Source organism: Ranitomeya imitator, chromosome 1 (genome assembly GCF_032444005.1).
Source record: "Ranitomeya imitator isolate aRanImi1 chromosome 1, aRanImi1.pri, whole genome shotgun sequence".
Lineage (NCBI taxonomy): Eukaryota > Metazoa > Chordata > Amphibia > Anura > Dendrobatidae > Ranitomeya > Ranitomeya imitator.
The window spans coordinates 130,114,027-130,135,895 of NC_091282.1; the positions used below are offsets into that span (position 1 = coordinate 130,114,027).

General features: G+C 44.4%; 1 protein-coding gene across 1 annotated transcript in view; it reads left to right on the forward strand.

The window, feature by feature from the left end:
- Positions 1 to 21,869, forward strand: part of CCDC125 (coiled-coil domain containing 125) — a 77,400-nt gene that overhangs the window by 37,924 nt on the left and 17,607 nt on the right. Inside the window, exons 5-10 of the mRNA XM_069750899.1 lie at positions 142 to 219; positions 3,236 to 3,321; positions 6,134 to 6,216; positions 6,711 to 6,826; positions 15,197 to 15,301; positions 20,655 to 20,835. Of these exons, the coding sequence (XP_069607000.1) occupies positions 142 to 219; positions 3,236 to 3,321; positions 6,134 to 6,216; positions 6,711 to 6,826; positions 15,197 to 15,301; positions 20,655 to 20,835 (649 nt within the window). The remainder of the gene's footprint in view (positions 1 to 141; positions 220 to 3,235; positions 3,322 to 6,133; positions 6,217 to 6,710; positions 6,827 to 15,196; positions 15,302 to 20,654; positions 20,836 to 21,869) is intronic.

Consider the following 21,869-nt stretch of genomic DNA (forward strand, 5'->3'; position numbering starts at 1 on the left):
AAAAAGATGTTTAACAAATGTCTTTATAAACTCTATTTTTCTTAGGTAAAATGTTTTCTGGCATAAAAGTTTTGATGACTCACCCCCTATTTGTTGGGGTAGTAAATCTCTGACTGATTTGGGATGCGTTGTCTTTCATAGGCGATGTTTGATAAAGCCACGAGTCACACTAAGGTCATGCTTCAGAAAGCAGGAGATCATCGCAGAGCTCTAGAAAAGGTCAGTACTGCGCTAGTACATTAGTGCATCTCTTGTGTGTGTTTTTTTTATTTTTTTTTTTTATTTTTTTTTATAAAATGGCTGTAAAATAATTTACGCCCTTTTCATCTACACTTAAAGGTCTGTTTCTGTGCTAGAACCTCCAGGGTGGGGTCAGCAATATTCTGCCGTGCAGCTGTCGTGGCACTACAACTTCCAACATGCTGGACAATTGTGTGGAAACTGGAGTGCAGAATGCTCCTGACCTCTGGGGCTATTATCTGACCCACTCGAGGCATTCACTTCAGAAACAATGTTTATCAGCCACTAGTACATCTCCTCTGGAGGTTGTCATCTTTTATGGGCTACTGAAAGGCCGGTCTTCCTGGGAAAACATGTGGTCATATGCCATTCTTTAATTAAAGCTCACTTATTATGCTGTATGGTCATTGTGGGCACCATCCTTCACTGGTTGGGTGATGGTTGGTCAAATCAGCGACTATCCCTCCCAGTATGCCCTATGTGAGATTGGGTGGGAGAACATACTCAGAAAAACCCTTTTAGGTGACGTGCACACATTGAGTTTTTGAGGGTTTTTTACCTCAGTATTCATAAACAAATTTGGGAGTGGGTGATAAATACAGAAGTGGTGACGTGTTTCTATTATTCTTTTCCTCTGATTGTTCCACTCCTGGTTTTGGCTTACAAATACTGAGGTAAAATACTGACCAAATACTGATTGTGGACTTAAAGGGATATTCCCATCTCCAAAATCCTATCCCAACATATAGTGTGTATATATAACAATATTATTAGCCAATATCTCCAAGCATATATATTTTTTTCTGATTCGATATGTCTTTCCTCATGTGCAGGCATTGCAGGACCTTAGGTATCCATGGTTACGACCTCTGATAGTGACAGTTAGCTAGTTGCTAGTTGTCATAACCATGGATACCTAAGGTCCTCCAATGCCTGCACATGAGGAAAGGGAAATAGCGACTCAGAAAAACTGTGCTACATTTCTAATTGAAGGTATTTGATGATGATAATAATGATCATACTACATATTGGGATAGGATCTTGGAGATGGGTATATCCCTTTTTAATGGCTTTTTCTTTATTTCAAGAAGAAATACTATCTAGTGGGTTAAGCACAGACTGTGTGGCCAGACTGTAAGTCAATAGGCAAATACATACAGTGGGTTTTGGGGGGTCTCTGACTTTCCAAACTCTACATTCTTTGAATATGTGATTTTTGTCGTCTTTTCTTTTTTCAAAAGGCTTCTCTATAGGAAACATTAACAAACATGACAAATGCATTTATGACCATAAAAAGCCACAGTGGAAAAAAATGATTTCCTGCCCTCAACTCCCACTATCAATTTTACATTGGAAGGAAACTAATTGATAACCACATTATTAGAGGTACTTGTAAGAGGGGTTCACACTTGGTAACTTCACTGCATTTTAACCAGTGTACAACCTCCTCAAACAGCAACTTCCCCTCTAGAAAATGCAAATGGTCTATTTCAATGGAGGCCATAAAATACTTATTTTGGGGGACTCGTCAGCTGCTAATTTCAGGATCCCCTGACATTGACACCTCCTAAGATCAGGGCCTTGTTTGGGCACTTGTTCTGTTATCTCACAGCTAGACAACCCTTTAGAACACAGTTTGCTATTATGACATAATAGGATATATTCACCACCATGTTTCTGATACCCAAGTTCTAATTCAGTGTTTAAATTGGACTCCACACTGACTAGGACCGCCCACTGGACTCCTATGCATATAAACACCTCAGATTCCAATGAATAGAATGCAAGTTTTGCTGAAACTTTTCGAATAGAAATGTCTAACAATCTGATCAGCTCCCCCTACTCGATCACATTCAGCCTGCAGAACCGATACTATTTTCAAAGCGCTTAAAGAGAAAGATGGATATAAACGGCACCGAATGCTGTACTTTACGTAGAGATATATAGGTATACTAGATCCTTTGAAGATCAGGACCTTCCGAGGCTAGCTACTGACATGGGCGGTGCACATGAAGTAAATGAGAGAAGAAAAAGTGGCACTCACCCTTCTGTGCAGTATAAGTGTTGTCCTTTATTTGCGATTAGCTGGTTACAGACATTTTTTTTCTGCGGCGGCTGGTGAGGAGAGGGGTGCGGGGAGTGAACGACTGGACGACGGCCGTTTCGCGCACTTGTGCTTCTACGGGTGTCCATGTGTGTTCACACAAAAATATCTGTAACCTGCTAATCGCAAATAAAGGACAACACTTATACTGCACAGAAGGGGGAGTGCCACTTTTTCTTCTCTCATTTACTTCAGATACTATTTTCAATATAACTGGTCCCTTTCTATGAAGTGCACTTTCCATAGCCCTGAACAATGGCTGGCAGCTTTATATATACACCTTCTGCTTTCTTTCCCTGTTGGCAGAACATTCATGGTTCCCTTTTGTGTAGACTCCTTGGTAAGAGGTGATTCTGACTAAGGTATTGGGATTAATTTCTACAGTTGTTGACCGGTCACCTCCCGTCCTCATGGTGATCACAATCTCCGGTCCTGACATTCCAGCATTCTTCTCACAAGAGCATGAGAGTCGCCTTATTACACAACCACGGTACATATCCCCCATACAAGTAACATGGCAGGACCTTTACAGTCCATCAGTCACTGCTGTCAGCCTTAGGCTGCCGTCACACTAGCAGTATTTGGTCAGTATTTTACATCAGTATTTGTAAGCCAAAACCAGGAGTGGAACAATTAGAGGAAAAGTATAATAGAAACATATGCACCACTTCTGCATTTATCACCCACTCCTGGTTTTGGCTGAGAAATACTGATGTAAAATACTGACCAAAAACTGCTAGTGTGACGGCAGCCTTACTCTGGTGTATGGTTAATGAACAGGGAAAGCAAATAATGAGTGTGTATGGGCACTGTGTGGAATACTGGAGTATAAAAGACAATGTTTAAGTATGGCGGTTTATTATTTGGCCTTTATTGTGTCTCTCCACACAGGAGATAAATGTTCTGCAGTGGGAAATTGAGTTTGATCAGGTGAGGCTTAAAAACTTGGAGGAGTCCTGGAAGGAGAAGTATGAACGGTGCGTAAGTTGTGTCCTGGGATTATAATATTACAAACGTTTCATGGTTGTGGTGTGAAAATAAGTCACAAGGGCAATATTGATAAACCTTATTAAAGGGAATCTGTCACCAGGTTTTTTGCCACCTAGTCTGAAAACAGAATAATCATGAGACAGAGCCCTTAATTCCAGTAATGTGACACTTATTGGGCCGGTTGCAGTAGTTTTGATAAGGGATTTTCACTAGATAACTAGTAAACCTATTGCCATGTAGTCCTCCATATTCATGAGCTCTGTATAATCCCACCTCCACCACTGATTGCCAGTTTTCTGTGTACAGTGACTAGGCAGTAAACAGCCAATCCGTGATGGGGCAGGGTTATACAGAGCTCCGCATTCAAAGAACTGATGGATCTGCAGCAGATAATTATGTAACAAGCATCCTAATAAGTGATACATCACTGGAATCATGGTCTGTGCACCTACATTATGGTGGTCTTAGATGGGGTAGGAAACCTGGTGACAGATTCCCTTTAACAAGCCTGACAATATTCAGTGTATAAAAAAGAATTGAGTGCTTGCATTGTCGAGCTGGGGTGCCAAGGGTCCAACAGTAATCAACTCCAGGGCCCCACTTTTCAGCTACATGCAAATATGACATTATCCTCTATCACCAATTTATATAACAATGAACTGGGTAGATTGTTAAATGAATAAGATTCTGCCTGTGTCTGTACATAGTGAGTAATTTATATAGTGCCAATTGCTGCTCATATAAGAGCATGGTGGCCCACTCTTGCACAGGGGCCCACCAGAGGATTCTCCTGTGGGCCCCTGTGCTCGTAACTTTCTCCTGATGAAGAAACGTTGAAGTTCCAGTCACCTTGCAATACAGTGTGTTTGTAAAGTCATGGTGCACTTTTCACCAGTCACTGGAAAGCAACAAAAAAACAATAGAAAAGTCAAATCTGCTCCAAATAAAATAAAAACTCTCCCAGTTTCTTACCTATTCAGTGCAGCTCAGCGTGGCTCCATTTGTTGCCCTACACACATCCAAACGATAATGAAGTTCTTGCCACACACTGGTAAGGACGTCTGGTATAACAGAATGAATAACGTCTGTGATTCTCTGTTTTAAGTGATTAATGTTGTTGATACGTTCAGTGTACACATGTTGCTTCACAAAGTCCCAAAAGTAAAAGTCTAAGGATGTCAGATCTGGGGATCGTGTTGACCATGGCTTGATAGAACCCCATGCCTATCCACCGCCGGGGGAATGTTCTATCAGAAACTCGTGAACAATGGTGGCGTAGTGTGGAGGAGCGCCGTCCTGTTGAAAGATGACATCTTCTGGAAATTGTGGCACTGCATACAATTCAAACATGTCAAGATACGTGTTTGTCGTCAGACTGCTCAGCGAAAAAGAATGGGCCCTATCACCTTATTATGCATTAGGCCACACCACACACGTTCACTTTAGGGGTGTGGCGTTCGTACTCAATGTAGGCATGAGGATGTTCAGCAGCCCATATTCTGACGTTATGGCGATGAACATGTCCACAGATATGGAAGGTCGCCTCATCGCTAAACAATCTTCTGCAAAAATCTTGCCTCATCCATGCAGCATATCTGTAGCAAACGCGCATCGTTTGGGTCTATCCGCCGGTTTGATGGCGTGCAACAGCCGCAATTTGTACCCTACCCCGTTAAACAGAGGTTTCTTTAACACCTTATGAACTGTAGTCTTGCTTAGGTATAATTGTCAAGCACACGCACGCACAGATTTTTTAGGGCTCCTTAGGTAGCTATCCCGTTTATCCTCTACAGACTCCTCACTAGAATGAGGTTTCTCCACAAAACTGCTGGTTTCCTTCAACTGCTTATCCCACCGAGTAATGTTATTCCTATGTGGTGGCGTTTATAAACGTGCCGATATTCGCGTAGCACTTTGGTCATGGATTCAAATTTAGCGAGCCACAGAACACATTGAACTTTCCTCTGTACTGTCCACATCTCGACTGGCATGGAAAACCACACAGCTGGCATAAGCTTGTGGTTGCATGACCTGGCAGTGTATTAATCAGAGTTCAGTTTATCGGGGGTTAATCTGACTAGGGGCTCGGCCACAGCTTAAGTGAATGTGTTGTTTGATTGGTACTTGTTATTTCCTCATGAAGAGGTCTGCTATGATTGGGCCAGAGAAAGGGCGCCAAAATGTAAACTATAAATAGACCCTGTGACTTGTCAAAAGTGCACCTTGACTAAATATATATATATATATATATATATATATATATATATATTATAATTTTTTTTAATTAATTTATTTTTTTTATTACATCACCTCCTTAGTGAGATGTGGTTCCTTTTTATCAATATGTTCATCTCTTGCTCACAGCATACAGTACATTATTTTTGTTTTGTTTCTTGCTGCTTCTAAATGTTTTCAGTGGAAATTAAGGCTACTTTCACACTTGCGTCATTTGGAATCCGTCGCAATGCGTCGTTTTGGGGAAAAAACGGATCCTGCAAATGTGCCCGCAGGATGCTTTTTTTTTCCCCATAGACTTGTATTGCCGACGGATGGCCATACGTCGCGTCGTGTTTTGGCGGACCGTCGGCACAAAAAAAAAGTTCAATGTAACGTTTTTTCGTACGTCGTGTCCGCCATTTCCTACCGCGCATGCACAGCAGGAACTCCGCCCCCTCCTCCCCGGAACTTAGAATGGGCAGTGGATGCATTGAAAAACTGCATCCGCTGCCCACGTTGTGCCGAATTTGCATAACGTACGTGTGAAAGAAGCCTTAACGAGCCTTTTTTTTTTCCTCATAGCATACAGTGCGAAAATGCAGCACTGAAGGAAAGCTTAGAGCTGCAGACAAATGAAGTGAAGGTCCTGAGGTCTGAAAACACAAGTAAGAATTACTATATAAAGTACATGATACTGTAAGGGTTGGGGTGGGGAATCTCATGCCCTTTACGGGCCTCAATGACCTTTTATCTGGCCCCCCGGGCAGATTTCTGGGGGCCAGCAGCTGTATTTTTATGGCTGCCAGACCATTAATTTCTTCTTGCTCAGTGAGCACATGCCAGGACATGCTTAGTTGGCCGAGTTGGCACAATCTGTACGGCCCTCGAAGGTTGGCATAAATATCCAAGTGGCCCTTGGCAGAAAAAATGATTCCCCACCCCTGCTGTAAGGAGGCAACTTTTTTTTTTTTTTTTTGAATAGTATTTGTACTTGTTGCTCGCAATCAGCTTACAGCCATTGTATGGTTTCTAAAAAAAAAAAGCTGGTTCCTAAAATCAGGATGGCCGTACTTGTCCTATATACATATCTCTCTCCAACTCTGGATTATGAGTCACTAGTATGTCACATGTAATTTTAACGCATCATTTCTCTGTCCAGTTGTAAACCAGCAGTGCCAGGAGCTGTTAGCGATGCTGGATGTAAAGCAGCAGAAAATGTTCCAGGACAACATGTCCTTTGATAAAAGCAGTCTAGTGGAAGTCACAGCACTTGAAGTAAGTCCATGATTATGTTAGCTATGACACATTGCACTGGCATCCACGTGCACATTTTTGTTTGTAAAGTTCGCTTTGCTCCTTTTAAGTTATTTTTTTAAGAATCATGTGTTCTATTTTGTGTATTGTATTATAGGAAAAAATCTTGTTAAAGTCCCTATGTCCCATGCCCACAGATTATGGGACCCCCTGACTGCTTACATGATCAAGCAGAGTGTGTGGCAGTTTATATAGGGCTGTGCACCCCCTGCCCTTCGGTTGCTGCCACCATCTTTGTGCAGCACTACCTGCTGCTGCTTTTGTGGCTAATCTCTGGTGGCTTAGGGTTTGTATTTAATATATTGGACTGCTGGTGTCTTAGGCACTGCGGATAATGGCTAGCAACCAGGTTATAGCTTATAAAAAGAAACTAAACGAATACATTTTAGTATGATATACTATATTTTATGAGGGTTGTTTAAAGGGGTTGCCTGAGACATTTATATTGATGGCCTATGTTTAGATTGGGGTGTCACACCCTGAACCCCCCGATTAGCCGTTTCAGGCCGGATTTGCTCAGTTGCCGAGCTGTACAACTGTTAGGGCTCATGCTCGTCTGCGTGGAAAACGGATTAGTGAAATATGATTAAAAAAAATCTAATGTTGTTCTGATTCCCTGATCATCTGCAATGCGTTTTATTTTTTTTTTCCCTTCACCATGACAGCACCGTACGTGAGAGATGGCATCCGCCCCCAGGAACAGGAAACCTGTAGCAGAGATATAAGAATGGGGCGGCCCCTCTCTCCTCAGTTTGGTTTCCTGTTCCTGCAGGTGGACGCCTGTTGCAGAGCTCCTACCTCCGGAGGGATACCCCCTCTGATGAGTCCGGTCCGGAGGCCGAGGTCCGCGGGGGGGGGGCAGCCATGCTCGGCGGCGCTGCGTGCGGTGCTGCCCGGGTGAAGGGGCTTCTGTGTGCGCCTGTTTTCTCCCCTCGCCGGACTCCCCGGCGACCGCTCTGGGCAGGAGGCAGGTCCGGGGGGCGTGTCCTTCACTGACGCCGGCCGCCGAAGTGAAGGAGGACGACTTCCGGTCGCGCCGGAAGTAGCGTCACACGCCGAAAGGAGCCGGTATGCTGGACACTTCCGGATGGAAGCTGCTCCAGAGGCGCGCACACCGCTCCTTCTACTGTATATAATAGAAGCGGCAAGAGGGATCGCTGGTTCTACACATCAAGCAATCGCCTGAAGATGACCGAACCAGCGATGGATCCAGAGACGCTGCTGATGCCTGCGCCCAGAATGTCTGAGGAGACTCACGCGGTATCTGGGGTCCTGGAGGGGTGAGTGCCTTTGTAAGGCAAACCACACACTGATACCCTGTACACTGTGTTTTTTAAGGAAAGAAAACCACTTCCAAACAGAAAAATAGGGCCTGTCCACTATGTAAGGACACTCTCCCCAAGCTATACAGCAAGAAAATCTGCCAGCCCTGTATCGATAAAACAGTTGCGGAGGAATCATCTTCCTTATTACAAAATATTAAATCGATTATACGAGAGGAAGTTAAGTCCACGGTTAAGGAGCAGCTGAAACATCACACAAAGGGAACCCCCCCTCCTCCAACAAGTGAGCAAGGGTCGGACGTAGATTCAGGGGAAGAGCCGGGAGCCTTAACCCCCTCTGATGCCTCAGATTTAGACTCCTCAGATGAGGAGTATGGTCACCCTTATTTTCAATCAGAAGATATTGGAAAGCTGCTCAAACTAGTCAGAACGACTATGGGAGTAGAGACTCCTAAGGAACCGCGGACAGTCCAAGATACTATGTTTAGTAATTTGGAGGAGAAAAAGAAGAAATTTTTTCCCTTCCATGATAACATAGTCAATTTAATAAAACGGGAGTGGAAAAAGCCTAATAAAAAGATGTCCATCCCTCAGGCTTTGAAACGCAAATACCCCTTTAACGAGGAGGTCTGTGAGAAGTGGGATAAGGCGCCTAAGTTAGATGCAGCCATCGCCAGCACCTCTAAGGGGGTTGCTTTACCATTTGAGGACATGGGAGCCCTAAAAGACCCCCTCGACAAAAAAGCAGATGCTTTTCTAAAGTCGGCCTGGGAAGCAGCAACATGGTCATTTAAAGGGAACCTGTCACCCCGTTTTTTGAGATTGAGCTATAAATACTGTTAAATAGGACCTGCGCTGTGTGTTCCTATAGTGTATGTAGTGTACCCCGATTCCCCATGTATGCTGAGAAATAACTTACCAAAGTCGCCGTTTTCGCCTGTCAATCAGGCTGGTCAGGTCGGGAGGGCGTGGTGACATCGCTGGTTCTTCCTCAGCTTTACGTTGGTGGCGTAGTGGTGAACAAGCAGCGCGCGATCTGCGCTGTCATCCCTTTCGTCGGTGGGGGCGGCCATCTTCCTGGGGCCGCGCGTGCGCAGATCGAGTGCTCTGCTGCACGGGGCTTCAGGAAAATGGCCGCGAGATGCCGCGCGTGCGCATTAGAGATCGCGGCGGCCATTTTCCCAAAGCCGAGTTTGCATCTCGGCTTTGGGAAAATGGCCGCCGCGATCTCTAATGCGCATGCGCGGCATCCCGCGGCCATTTTCCTGAAGCCCCGTGCAGCAGAGCACTCGATCTGCGCACGCGCGGCCCCAGGAAGATGGCCGCCCCCACCGACGAAAGGGATGACAGCGCAGATCGCGCGCTGCTTGTTCACCACTACGCCACTACGCCACCAACGTAAAGCTGAGGAAGAACCAGCGATGTCACCACGCCCTCCCGACCTGACCAGCCTGATTGACAGGCGAAAACGGCGACTTTGGTAAGTTATTTCTCAGCATACATGGGGAATCGGGGTACACTACATACACTATAGGAACACACAGCGCAGGCCCTATTTAACAGTATTTATAGCTTAATCTCAAAAAACGGGGTGACAGGTTCCCTTTAAACCCAGGGTTGCTGCCACTTGCACGGCACGGGCTATGGTCAAGTGGTTGGAGGAGTTAAGTGACCAAATCAGAAACAAATGCCCGAGAGAGAGACTACTGGAAGCGTTGCCCTCTCTTCAGGGCGCCGCGAGGTTCCTGGCGGATGCCTCAATAGACTCCGTGAGGAGTGCCGCACGTGCATGTGCTTTATCCAATTCAGGACGTAGAGCATTGTGGCTGAAGAATTGGACAGCTGACTTTCAGTCGAAGGTCAAACTCTGCGGAGTACCCTGTGAAGGGCAATACCTTTTTGGCAAGGCTCTGGACGAGATCCTTGAGAAAGCGTCGGACAAGAAAAAGCGGTTTCCACCTCCTTCCTTTCCCAGACGCCGGTGGGAAACCTCTCGTTCGTCCTTTCGTGGATCTGGATATAGAGGGACCCGCGGCCGATCAGATGACAGGTCTAGTCGAGGCAGACCTTGGAGAGACCGGAAAGAAAAAGGATTTCTTTTCAACAAGCCTCCTCCCAAGTCTGATCCCAGACCTCAATGACGCCAGCTTTCCGGTGGGGGGGAAGACTCCGGCGGTTTGTCCATCACTGGGCAGCACTGCCGGCTTCTCAATGGGTAACCAACTTGTTGTCAGAGGGTCTAAAACTCAAGTTCTCCATCCTCCCACCAAATCGGGTAAAAATGACCCAAGTGGCGGGGAAAAATCAGGCCACACTAGAGAGAGAAATTCATCTCCTCATCCAAAAAGAGGTATTAATAAAAGTACCTCATCAGGAGATAGGAAAAGGGTTCTACAGCACCTTATTTTTAACACCAAAACCAGACGGCTCGCTAAGGGTAATATTCAACCTGAAGGCCCTGAACCATTATATTCAAATAGAAAAATTCAAGATGGAGACCTTAAAAACCGCAGTGAAAGTACTCAACCCATACTGTTACATGGCAGTGATCGATCTCACAGATGCTTACTACCATGTGCCAATCGCTGTCCAACACCAACAATACCTAAGATTAGTGGTAAACCTTGCAAAGACCCCCGTCCATCTACAGTATCAGTGTCTTCCCTTTGGGGTAGCCATAGCGCCCCGCATATTCACAAAAATTGTTTCCGAGGTGGCATCTTTCATCAGGAAAGAAGACATAATGTTGGTACCATATTTGGACGATTTTTTGGTAATAGCAAACAGCAAAGAAAATTGCGAGAAAGCAGTCGCAAGAGTACTGGAAGTACTAACCAGATTGGGATGGATGATAAACCTGAAAAAATCAAGACTCATCCCAACACAGACTCAAGAATTCCTCGGAATCGTGTTAGATTCAGTCAAGCAAGAGTGTCCTCCCACAGAGAAAAATTCAATCTATTCGGCAGAAGATACAATTGTTTCAACTACAACGGACTATCTCCCTGAGAAATTCAATGTCGCTCTTAGGAGTCCTGACGGCAACGATTCCAGCAACTCGGTGGGCACAAAGCCACACACGAGAGTTACAATGGCAGATTCTGGCCGAACAGGACAGGAGTCCGTACAATCTAAATCGGAAGATTCTTCTATCTCCAACAGTTCAGGACTCACTAGAATGGTGGCTGAAAACAGAAAATTTAAGCAACGCAGTGCCATGGTCAGTACAAGATCCATTAGTCGTTACTACCGATGCGAGTCCATGGGGGTGGGGAGCACACTTGGAGGATCAGGTCCTACAGGGTCAATGGGGGATCCCAATGACCTCAGCATCCTCCAATCTGAAGGAATTGTCTGCAGTACGGCTGGCACTTCTTCATATAGGAGAAAGGATTCGGGGAAGACATGTTGTAGTGCTCTCCGACAACAACACGACGATAGCCTATATAAATCACCAAGGGGGCACAAGGTCACCATCCCTTATGGCAGAGGCCAAAGAACTTTTTACATGGGCCGAGAACAACCTTCTTTCACTAACCGGAACATACTTAAGAGGGTCAGAGAATCAGGTAGCCGACTTCTTGAGCCGTCACACGCTATGTCAAGGGGAGTGGTCCCTGAACCAGCGAGTGTTTGGCGAAATATGTGCCAGCTGGGGCGTTCCAGAGATAGACCTATTCGCCACAAAAGAAAATCGGAAGGTGAAGAAGTTCTATTCTCTGAACCCAAGAGAACACCCGGAGGGAGTAGACGCGTTTCTATATCGGTGGGACTTCCATCTAGCGTACGCGTTTCCCCCAATACCATTAATCCCGACAGTCCTCAGGAAAATTCGGGAAGACAAGGCACGAGTGATCCTCATAGCTCCATTTTGGCCGAAAAGGGCATGGTTCACGTGGCTCAGACGCATGTCTATCTCGGACCCATGGATCTTTCCGGATGCCCCGGATCTCCTACACCAGGGACCAGTTCAACATCCCCAAGTACACAGGCTACATCTCACAGCCTGGAACTTGAGAGGGGACTTCTGTTAGCAAAAGGATTCTCAAACCCTTTGGTAACCACGTTGCTAGCCAGCCGGAAAAAGGTCACCTCAGAGAAATACCAAAACATCTGGCAAAAGTTCCTAGATTTCTCGGGGCGACAATTGTCCGAAACAAGTCAGCAAGTCCCGGTAAAAAATTCTTGAATTTCTCCAAAAAGGGTTGGAAAGGGGTCTGTCTACTAGCACCTTAAAAGTGCAAGTCTCTGCCCTGGGTGCGCTGTTTGATCATAAACTTGCTGATCACCCTTGGGTCTATAGGTTCATACGAGCCTCTTTTACATCCAGACCCTCAAAATTATTACCTAAGGTGGCTCCCTGGGATTTAAATTTAGTGTTAAATGCTCTAACCGTTTCCCCCTTTGAGCCTCTTGATTCTATATCAATAAAATCCTTGACCCTAAAAACGGTCCTTCTGGTTGCTCTAACTTCTGCCCGTCGTACTTGTGAATTGCAAGCTATGTCAGTGAACCCTCCTTACACCACCTTTCATGATGACAAAGTGGTTATCAAAACCGATCCTGCCTTCCTTCCGAAGGTCAATTCAAAATTTCATAGAGACCAGGAAATTATTCTTCCCTCATTTTGTCCCCAACCAAAATCCCAGGGGGAGCAAACCTTCCATTGTCTCGATGTCAGACGTTGCCTGCTTCAATACATAGAAGCCTCAAAATCTTGGCGTCAGTCATCGGCCCTTTTTGTCACCTTCCAGGGGACAAACAGGGGAAAAAAGGCCTCAAAGGCGACTATTGCACGGTGGTTGCGTACAGCTATCTCACTTTCATATTCCTCTTCTGGTCAAGTTCCCCCACAAGGTGTCACGGCTCACTTCACGCGTGCTATTGCCACTTCCTGGGCGGAAAGGGCATGCGCCTCGGTGGAACAGATTTGTAAAGCAGCGGTATGGTCTTCACCATCTACCTTCTTCCGGCATTATAGACTAGACTTAGGTCTTTCGGACTTGTCTTTTGGGAGAAAGGTGTTATCTGCTGCTGTCCCACCCTAGGAGTCTTCTATTTCTTCCTCTCACGTACGGTGCTGTCATGGTGAAGGGAAAAAATGATAATTACTTACGGGTAATTTGATTTTCCAGAACCATGACAGCACCGCATTAATTCCCGCCCTATCTTGGTGATGGTTGTGTGATTCACAAAAAAAAACAAAAAACTTATTATATATAAGTAAATATGTGTGTAAGGAAATATGTATATAGATAAGAAACTAATAGAAACTTGTACAATGTAAATAGAATACATAACTGTGTACTAACAAAGCGGTCATCTTCCATACTCTGAAACAAACTGAGGAGAGAGGGGCCGCCCCATTCTTATATCTCTGCTACAGGTTTCCTGTTCCTGGGGGCGGATGCCATCTCTCACGTACGGTGCTGTCATGGTTCTGGAAAATCAAATTACCCGTAAGTAATTATCATTTTTCCTCCGATCGGACTAAAAAAAAAAAATCACCAAATGTTGCGATTGGCTGAGTATGTCAGCAGAGACTTGCCAATACAAGTCAATGGGTGCGAGAATAAAAAAATCGCACAGCACATGGGCCATGCATGAGCAGTTTTATTTATTTTTTTTTTTTACGCCCCCATCTTTTAGAAACCTGACATTTTATCAGCCGAGTACAGTAAATTTGCTGTGTGAGCTGTCAGAATAGATAAACTAGATGGATGTAAGGATGTCATTGACATAGACAATTAGTGCAGTGTGCATGTAGTTTAATGTTAATGTATTTAGCTACAAATTCAATAACTTAAAGAAAAAAATGGCGTAGGGTCCCTCAAAATTTTAATTACCAGCTGAGGGAAAATGGATAGCTGGGGAATGATGTTTATAGCCTGGGAAAGGGGTAACAAACATGGAGCTTCCCAGGTTAGTAATATCAGATCACAGCTGTATACTTGGCCTTTACTGGTTATTACAATGGGGGACCCCACACAACAATGACGTGGGGTCCACTTATAATTAATAACCAGCAAAGGCTAGGCAGACAGCTGCAGGCTGCTATTAATAGGCTAGGAAGGGGCTATGGATATTGGCCCTCTCCCAGACTAAAAACATTAGCTCTGTTACCCCAGAAATTGGTCATCCATAAGATGTGACCATTCTTGCACTTAGCCTGTGCTCTTCTCACTTTCCCTGGTGTGGTGGCAAGTGGGGTAATAGTATCAAGCCAAGAGGTTAGTAATGGTTCATGGAGATGTGTTTATAAGCCAACCCGATTACTAACCCTATAGTCAAATTGTTAAAAACCAACCAAACAAAAAAACACAGCCTAAATAAAGTCCTTTATTCGAAGTAAACAGCCCACCATACTTCATTTACCCATTTATTTTATGAAATGAAAAAGCAAACTTATACTTATGATGTGAGCATTTAACCTGGCATCCAGCAGAGACACTGAGCTGCATGTGATGGTGCAGTATGTGTCTTGTGGTAACGTAAATAAGGTAAGCGTAGATCATAGCCGATGAACTCCGTTCACCTCCCTGACGTCACCGCTAGGGTTTGAGAACTTTTGCTATGGGCCCCTGTGATCATGTACGCCACTTATTGCATCCTCTTGCTAATCTAACTTGTCAGTGCTTCCTTCCTATGAATCTGGTCCCTTTTAATGTTTTCCACCCCCCCCCCCCACCATGCACTCACTTTGTATCTGGACATATACAGATACTGCAGATGACTGGTTCATGCAGCTTTACATGAAAACGTTTATTGTTATACCCATAGCTGGACCATACAATACAATCACTTTTTTCATTGTCACCCCTATTCCCTTATAGACTGCAAGCTCTTGTGAGCAGGTCCCTCACCACTCTTGTCTGAATGTGATACTCTGATGTCAGATATTGTTTGTACCTGTACCTCTGAGTAGTAAAATACTGCAAAATATGTTGGTGCATAATAATAATGTACAACACACTTCTGTAAGAACTGCATCTGAACCTTAGTGGAGTTCATGGCGTCCTATTCTCACGTTTGGTATACTTGTGTTTAGCTTGCAGTGCTCGGCGCCTGTACGTGTTGTCCTGCAGGAGAGCCCTGCTCGTGTGCCAAAATGTCAGCTGCTACTCGAAAGCATCTCCTTCAGCTCCGCCAAGAGGTAGCTAATTGTAAATCTGTTTTAATGATACTAGATTTTCTCACAGAAGATATACAGATACTTTTTGTACTTTCTTTGTCCAGTAACATTGGAAGTTACTGATTATCACTTTGCATTTGTTTTTTTTTAAAGGAATTTTAAATATTTTAGGAATATAATTAAACCATGATTCTTCCCCTAATCCTCTAGCGCAGTGGTAGGGAAATTATTTTTCCCTAGGGGACAAATGAGAGACCGTGAATGTTGTGGAGGGCCGCACCAATAGGCTGAAATTCTGCTCAATATTTACATTAGCATATTAATTAGAATCTCTATTAATTGTATCACTTAATATTGAGCAGAATTAAGTATGCTGACAACTCCCTGTATACAGTGTGAGCGGTGTGGGCCTGCGCACGGCCCCCTGTATACAGTGTGGGCCCCCTCGCTACACTCATCAGGAGGGCGTTAAACTAGAAGAAGAGGGGACGGGAAGAAAAACATTAGACTCGAACAAAGACGACCCAGGAAAACATACTCAGAAGGGAGGTAAGAACATTTCTAAAACAATCCACAGTGAGGAGATTGGAACAAAACAAAATCCTCTAAACTGCATGCTCGCAAACGCCAGAAGCCTGACAAACAAGATGGAAGAACTAGAAGCAGAAATATCTACAGGTAACTTTGACATAGTGGGAATAACCGAGACATGGTTAGATGAAAGCTATGACTGGGCAGTTAATTTACAGGGTTACAGTCTGTTTAGAAAGGATCGTAAAAATCGGAGAGGAGGAGGGGTTTGTCTCTATGTAAAGTCTTGTCTAAAGTCCACTTTAAGGGAGGATATTAGCGAAGGGAATGAGGATGTCGAGTCCATATGGGTTGAAATTCATGGAGGGAAAAATGGTAACAAAATTCTCATTGGGGTCTGTTACAAACCCCCAAATATAACAGAAACCATGGAAAGTCTACTTCTAAAGCAGATAGGTGAAGCTGCAACCCATAATGAGGTCCTGGTTATGGGGGACTTTAACTACCCGGATATTAACTGGGAAACAGAAACCTGTGAAACCCATAAAGGCAACAGGTTTCTGCTAATAACCAAGAAAAATTATCTTTCACAATTGGTGCAGAATCCAACCAGAGGAGCAGCACTTTTAGACCTAATACTATCTAATAGACCTGACAGAATAACAAATCTGCAGGTGGTTGGGCATTTAGGAAATAGCGACCACAATATTGTGCAGTTTCACCTGTCTTTCACTAGGGGGACTTGTCAGGGAGTCACAAAAACATTGAACTTTAGGAAGGCAAAGTTTGACCAGCTTAGAGATGCCCTTAATCTGGTAGACTGGGACAATATCCTCAAAAATAAGAATACAGATAATAAATGGGAAATGTTTAAGAACATCCTAAATAGGCAGTGTAAGCGGTTTATACCTTGTGGGAATAAAAGGACTAGAAATAGGAAAAACCCAATGTGGCTAAACAAAGAAGTAAGACAGGCAATTAACAGTAAAAAGAAAGCATTTGCACTACTAAAGCAGGATGGCACCATTGAAGCTCTAAAAAACTATAGGGAGAAAAATACTTTATCTAAAAAACTAATTAAAGCTGCCAAAAAGGAAACAGAGAAGCACATTGCTAAGGAGAGTAAAACTAATCCCAAACTGTTCTTCAACTATATCAATAGTAAAAGAATAAAAACTGAAAATGTAGGCCCCTTAAAAAATAGTGAGGAAAGAATGGTTGTAGATGACGAGGAAAAAGCTAACATATTAAACACCTTCTTCTCCACGGTATTCACGGTGGAAAATGAAATGCTAGGTGAAATCCCAAGAAACAATGAAAACCCTATATTAAGGGTCACCAATCTAACCCAAGAAGAGGTGCGAAACCGGCTAAATAAGATTAAAATAGATAAATCTCCGGGTCCGGATGGCATACACCCACGAGTACTAAGAGAACTAAGTAATGTAATAGATAAACCATTATTTCTTATTTTTAGTGACTCTATAGCGACAGGGTCTGTTCCGCAGGACTGGCGCATAGCAAATGTGGTGCCAATATTCAAAAAGGGCTCTAAAAGTGAACCTGGAAATTATAGGCCAGTAAGTCTAACCTCTATTGTTGGTAAAATATTTGAAGGGTTTCTGAGGGATGTTATTCTGGATTATCTCAATGAGAATAACTGTTTAACTCCATATCAGCATGGGTTTATGAGAAATCGCTCCTGTCAAACCAATCTAATCAGTTTTTATGAAGAGGTAAGCTATAGGCTGGACCACGGTGAGTCATTGGACGTGGTATATCTCGATTTTTCCAAAGCGTTTGATACCGTGCCGCACAAGAGGTTGGTACACAAAATGAGAATGCTTGGTCTGGGGGAAAATGTGTGTAAATGGGTTAGTAACTGGCTTAGTGATAGAAAGCAGAGGGTGGTTATAAATGGTATAGTCTCTAACTGGGTCGCTGTGACCAGTGGGGTACCGCAGGGGTCGGTATTGGGACCTGTTCTCTTCAACATATTCATTAATGATCTGGTAGAAGGTTTACACAGTAAAATATCGATATTTGCAGATGATACAAAACTATGTAAAGCAGTTAATACAAGAGAAGATAGTATTCTGCTACAGATGGATCTGGATAAGTTGGAAACTTGGGCTGAAAGGTGGCAGATGAGGTTTAACAATGATAAATGTAAGGTTATACACATGGGAAGAGGGAATCAATATCACCATTACACACTGAACAGGAAACCACTGGGTAAATCTGACAGGGAGAAGGACTTGGGGATCCTAGTTAATGATAAACTTACCTGGAGCAGCCAGTGCCAGGCAGCAGCTGCCAAGGCAAACAGGATCATGGGGTGCATTAAAAGAGGTCTGGATACACATGATGAGAGCATTATACTGCCTCTGTACAAATCCCTAGTTAGACCGCACATGGAGTACTGTGTCCAGTTTTGGGCACCGGTGCTCAGGAAGGATATAATGGAACTAGAGAGAGTACAAAGGAGGGCAACAAAATTAATAAAGGGGATGGGAGAACTACAATACCCAGATAGATTAGCGAAATTAGGATTATTTAGTCTAGAAAAAAGACGACTGAGGGGCGATCTAATAACCATGTATAAGTATATAAGGGGACAATACAAATATCTCGCTGAGGATCTGTTTATACCAAGGAAGGTGACGGGCACAAGGGGGCATTCTTTGCGTCTGGAGGAGAGAAGGTTTTTCCACCAACATAGAAGAGGATTCTTTACTGTTAGGGCAGTGAGAATCTGGAATTGCTTGCCTGAGGAGGTGGTGATGGCGAACTCAGTCGAGGGGTTCAAGAGAGGCCTGGATGTCTTCCTGGAGCAGAACAATATTGTATCATACAATTATTAGGTTCTGTAGAAGGACGTAAATCTGGGTATTTATTATGATGGAATATAGGCTGAACTGGATGGACATATGTCTTTTTTCGGCCGTACTAACTATGTTACTATGTTACTATGTTACTATGGCCCCCTGTATACAGTGTGGGCCCGCGCACGGCCCCCTGTATACAGTGTGAGCGTGGGCCCGCGCACGGCCCCCTGTATACAGTATGAGCCCGCGCACGGCCCCCTGTATACAGTGTGAGCGTGGGTCCACACACGTCCCCTGTATACAGTGTGAGCGTGGGCCTGCGCACGGCAACCTGTATACAGGGTGGGCCTGCGCACGGCAACCTGTATACAGGGTGGGCCTGCGCACGGCAACCTGTATACAGGGTGGGCCTGCGCACGGCAACCTGTATACAGGGTGGGCCCGCGCACAGCAACCTGTATACAGTGTGGGCCCGTTCACGGCAACCTGTATACAGTGTGAGCGACGTGGGCCCGCGCACGCCCCCTGTATACGGTGTGAGCGACGTGGGCCCGCGCACGCCCCCTGTATACAGTGTGAGCGTCGTGGGCCCGAGCACGACCCCCTGTATACAGTGTGAGCGGCGTGGGCCCGCGCACGGCCCCCTGTATACAGTGTGAGCGTGGGCCTGCGCACGGCAACCTGTATACAGGGTGGGCCCGCGCACAGCAACCTGTATACAGTGTGGGCCCGTTCACGGCAACCTGTATACGGTGTGAGCGACGTGGGCCCGCGCACGGCCCCCTGTATACAGTGTGAGCGGCGTGGGCCCGCGCACGGCCCCCTGTATACATAATGGGTTCGCACACTCTCCTCACTGCTTTTCCCCCGGCACTCTACCTCTGCTCCGGTCTCCTCTGTACACTGGCTCTCCACAGTGCACAGCTGACGTGAGGACGCCATTTCTTCGCATCAGCTGTCTTGCATGCTGATTGGTGGAAACGAGGGATGGCGCCCCTCCTCCACCAATGTATTTGCCGCTATCTGCACCCCAAGGATGCGGATACCAGTGACAATGGACAGTGGATGGACAGCGGGCAAGTAGGAACAAGATTGATGCTGTACTCGAAAAGGAGAATAATGCGTTCAGTTTAAAACTATATATTTTTGAATTAAATAATACGTATTACCACATCTAAAGCAAATTACATATAAAGTATATTAATAAAACACATTGGTAGTCCTTCCAATGCCTGCACAGTAGTGGGCCTGGATAATGTAATAACATACTGTTGGTCGATTACACAGAAGTTACTTTTCTCTTTAAAAATTTGTCCTCCATGTACTTGGAATGTCTGACACTAGTTATTACCAGTCAGCTCTTCTTACTACATACTTTGTTTTAAAAAGAACCGTTTTAGAGTATTTTCCTACAATCCTACATTTTGCTCCTGGAAATAACTAAATGGTAAATGTCTGCCCCCACACACCCTGACACTGTGATGCTGACCATGTAAGGCTTTGTATGAACACACAGAGGGCATGATGACAATCGGGTGTCCATATACTCATGCATTTCCAGGAGAGATATCGGGGGGAACCACACATGCTCCAGGGAAATACAGATCATAATTAAAACTGACATTTTAGGTGACCTGAGGGATAACTGATGAAGAAGAACTTCCACAAGTCATAGGAAAAAGCTTCTAACATCTTGCTTATTTGCCATGTAATCAGTGCTTGAGCTGATAAGTAGACGAGCTGTGTGGTCAGGATTATGTCCCCATGACAACACTTCCTGTATTTCACTTATGTCTGCCTTTGATAGAGATCAAATATCACATGTTCTGTTAAACCTATTTTCCAGGAAATTGATGAGGATGAAGGTGTGTATCTGCATAGTGCTCAACAGAGAACTGATGGGAAAGGACATAGAAACACTTCCTCATGTGCTGTAGAAGGCCTTTTATATAGCAGTGAATCAAATGAATACAGACATGCATAATATGGAGAAAATGTTTCATTGTTTTGTGCAGTTTGAATTGGAGAAGAAGAGCAAGGAAGAAGCCTATGTAATGGCTGACGCCTTTCGGATTGCTTTTGAGCAGCAACTGAAGCGCAAGAATGATGCGACTCTGCCTCTAAGTGAAATCGAGAGACTCTGCAAGAAAGGGAGCAAAAGACTGAACAGCTGGAGACTCCTTAAAGAGGATGGTGGTAATCCTGGAGCGGATAGTTTACAGTAGCTGATAAATATTGCTTTTTAGTAGAGGCGTAGCTAGGACTTCAGCATGGGGGCAAAACACATCTGAGTGGACCCCTAACCTTGATAACCATGTTGACAGCTATGGTGGTGCACACTTATATTGGGTAAAAAGGAACCTCAGCAGATGACCGCGCTGTTACTGAGAAAAAATGATTATACAAAGACCAACACTGATATTACCGCCATATGGTGACATATAGTGGTAAATACCAGTGCTGCAGAACACACAAGAGATCACAGCACAGTTATAGATGGCGACTTATCGGTGACGTTCTTTCTGATGGAGTCGTTCACTTTTCCATCTGTCCTAGACTGACGCAACTTCTCACAGTTATGGTTCATCTGTAGAGTTGAGAACAAAGACACGTTTACCTTTTCCAGAACCGTCCCCATCTATTCCCAATCTGCATAAACTCCTCATCCTCCTGTCGCCCAAATACTGCCCTGCTGCTGCCATATTTCTTCTTCATATTGCACCTGCTGTGTGGTATGATACCAATGCTCCTCTTATAATTATGTCCACCACTCTGCCTCCTGCAAAGTAAAATTCTCCCTTTGTGCCCTATAGATGGTAAAATTGTAGACTGATGGGAAAAGGAAAGGATATGTTAATAAAAACTTTTATTAAGTATCAATGATGTTAAAATATATTAAACAACATCTTTCACTACATTATTAATGTAGGCAGACGGGTTAGACTGCTGAAAACAGTCCTATCTGTGTGTCTCATATCAGGTGTGTTTTTAGTTAATAAATACGCTTTTGTCACTTTATATAAGTGACCTTCCGGGCTCTGGGGAGGATGCACCCTGGAAGATAACTCTGCCCCCAGAGCTTGCTTTATATGAAGGAGAGTTACCAGAGTGAGACAAGTAACCAACACAGAACAGGAGAAATTAAATTTGTCGTTTAGCAAAACATTTTTTGCTTCTTTCTCAGCTCTGCTGTATTGCAGATGTGTCAGGTATAATCAGAGTTCTGCAGT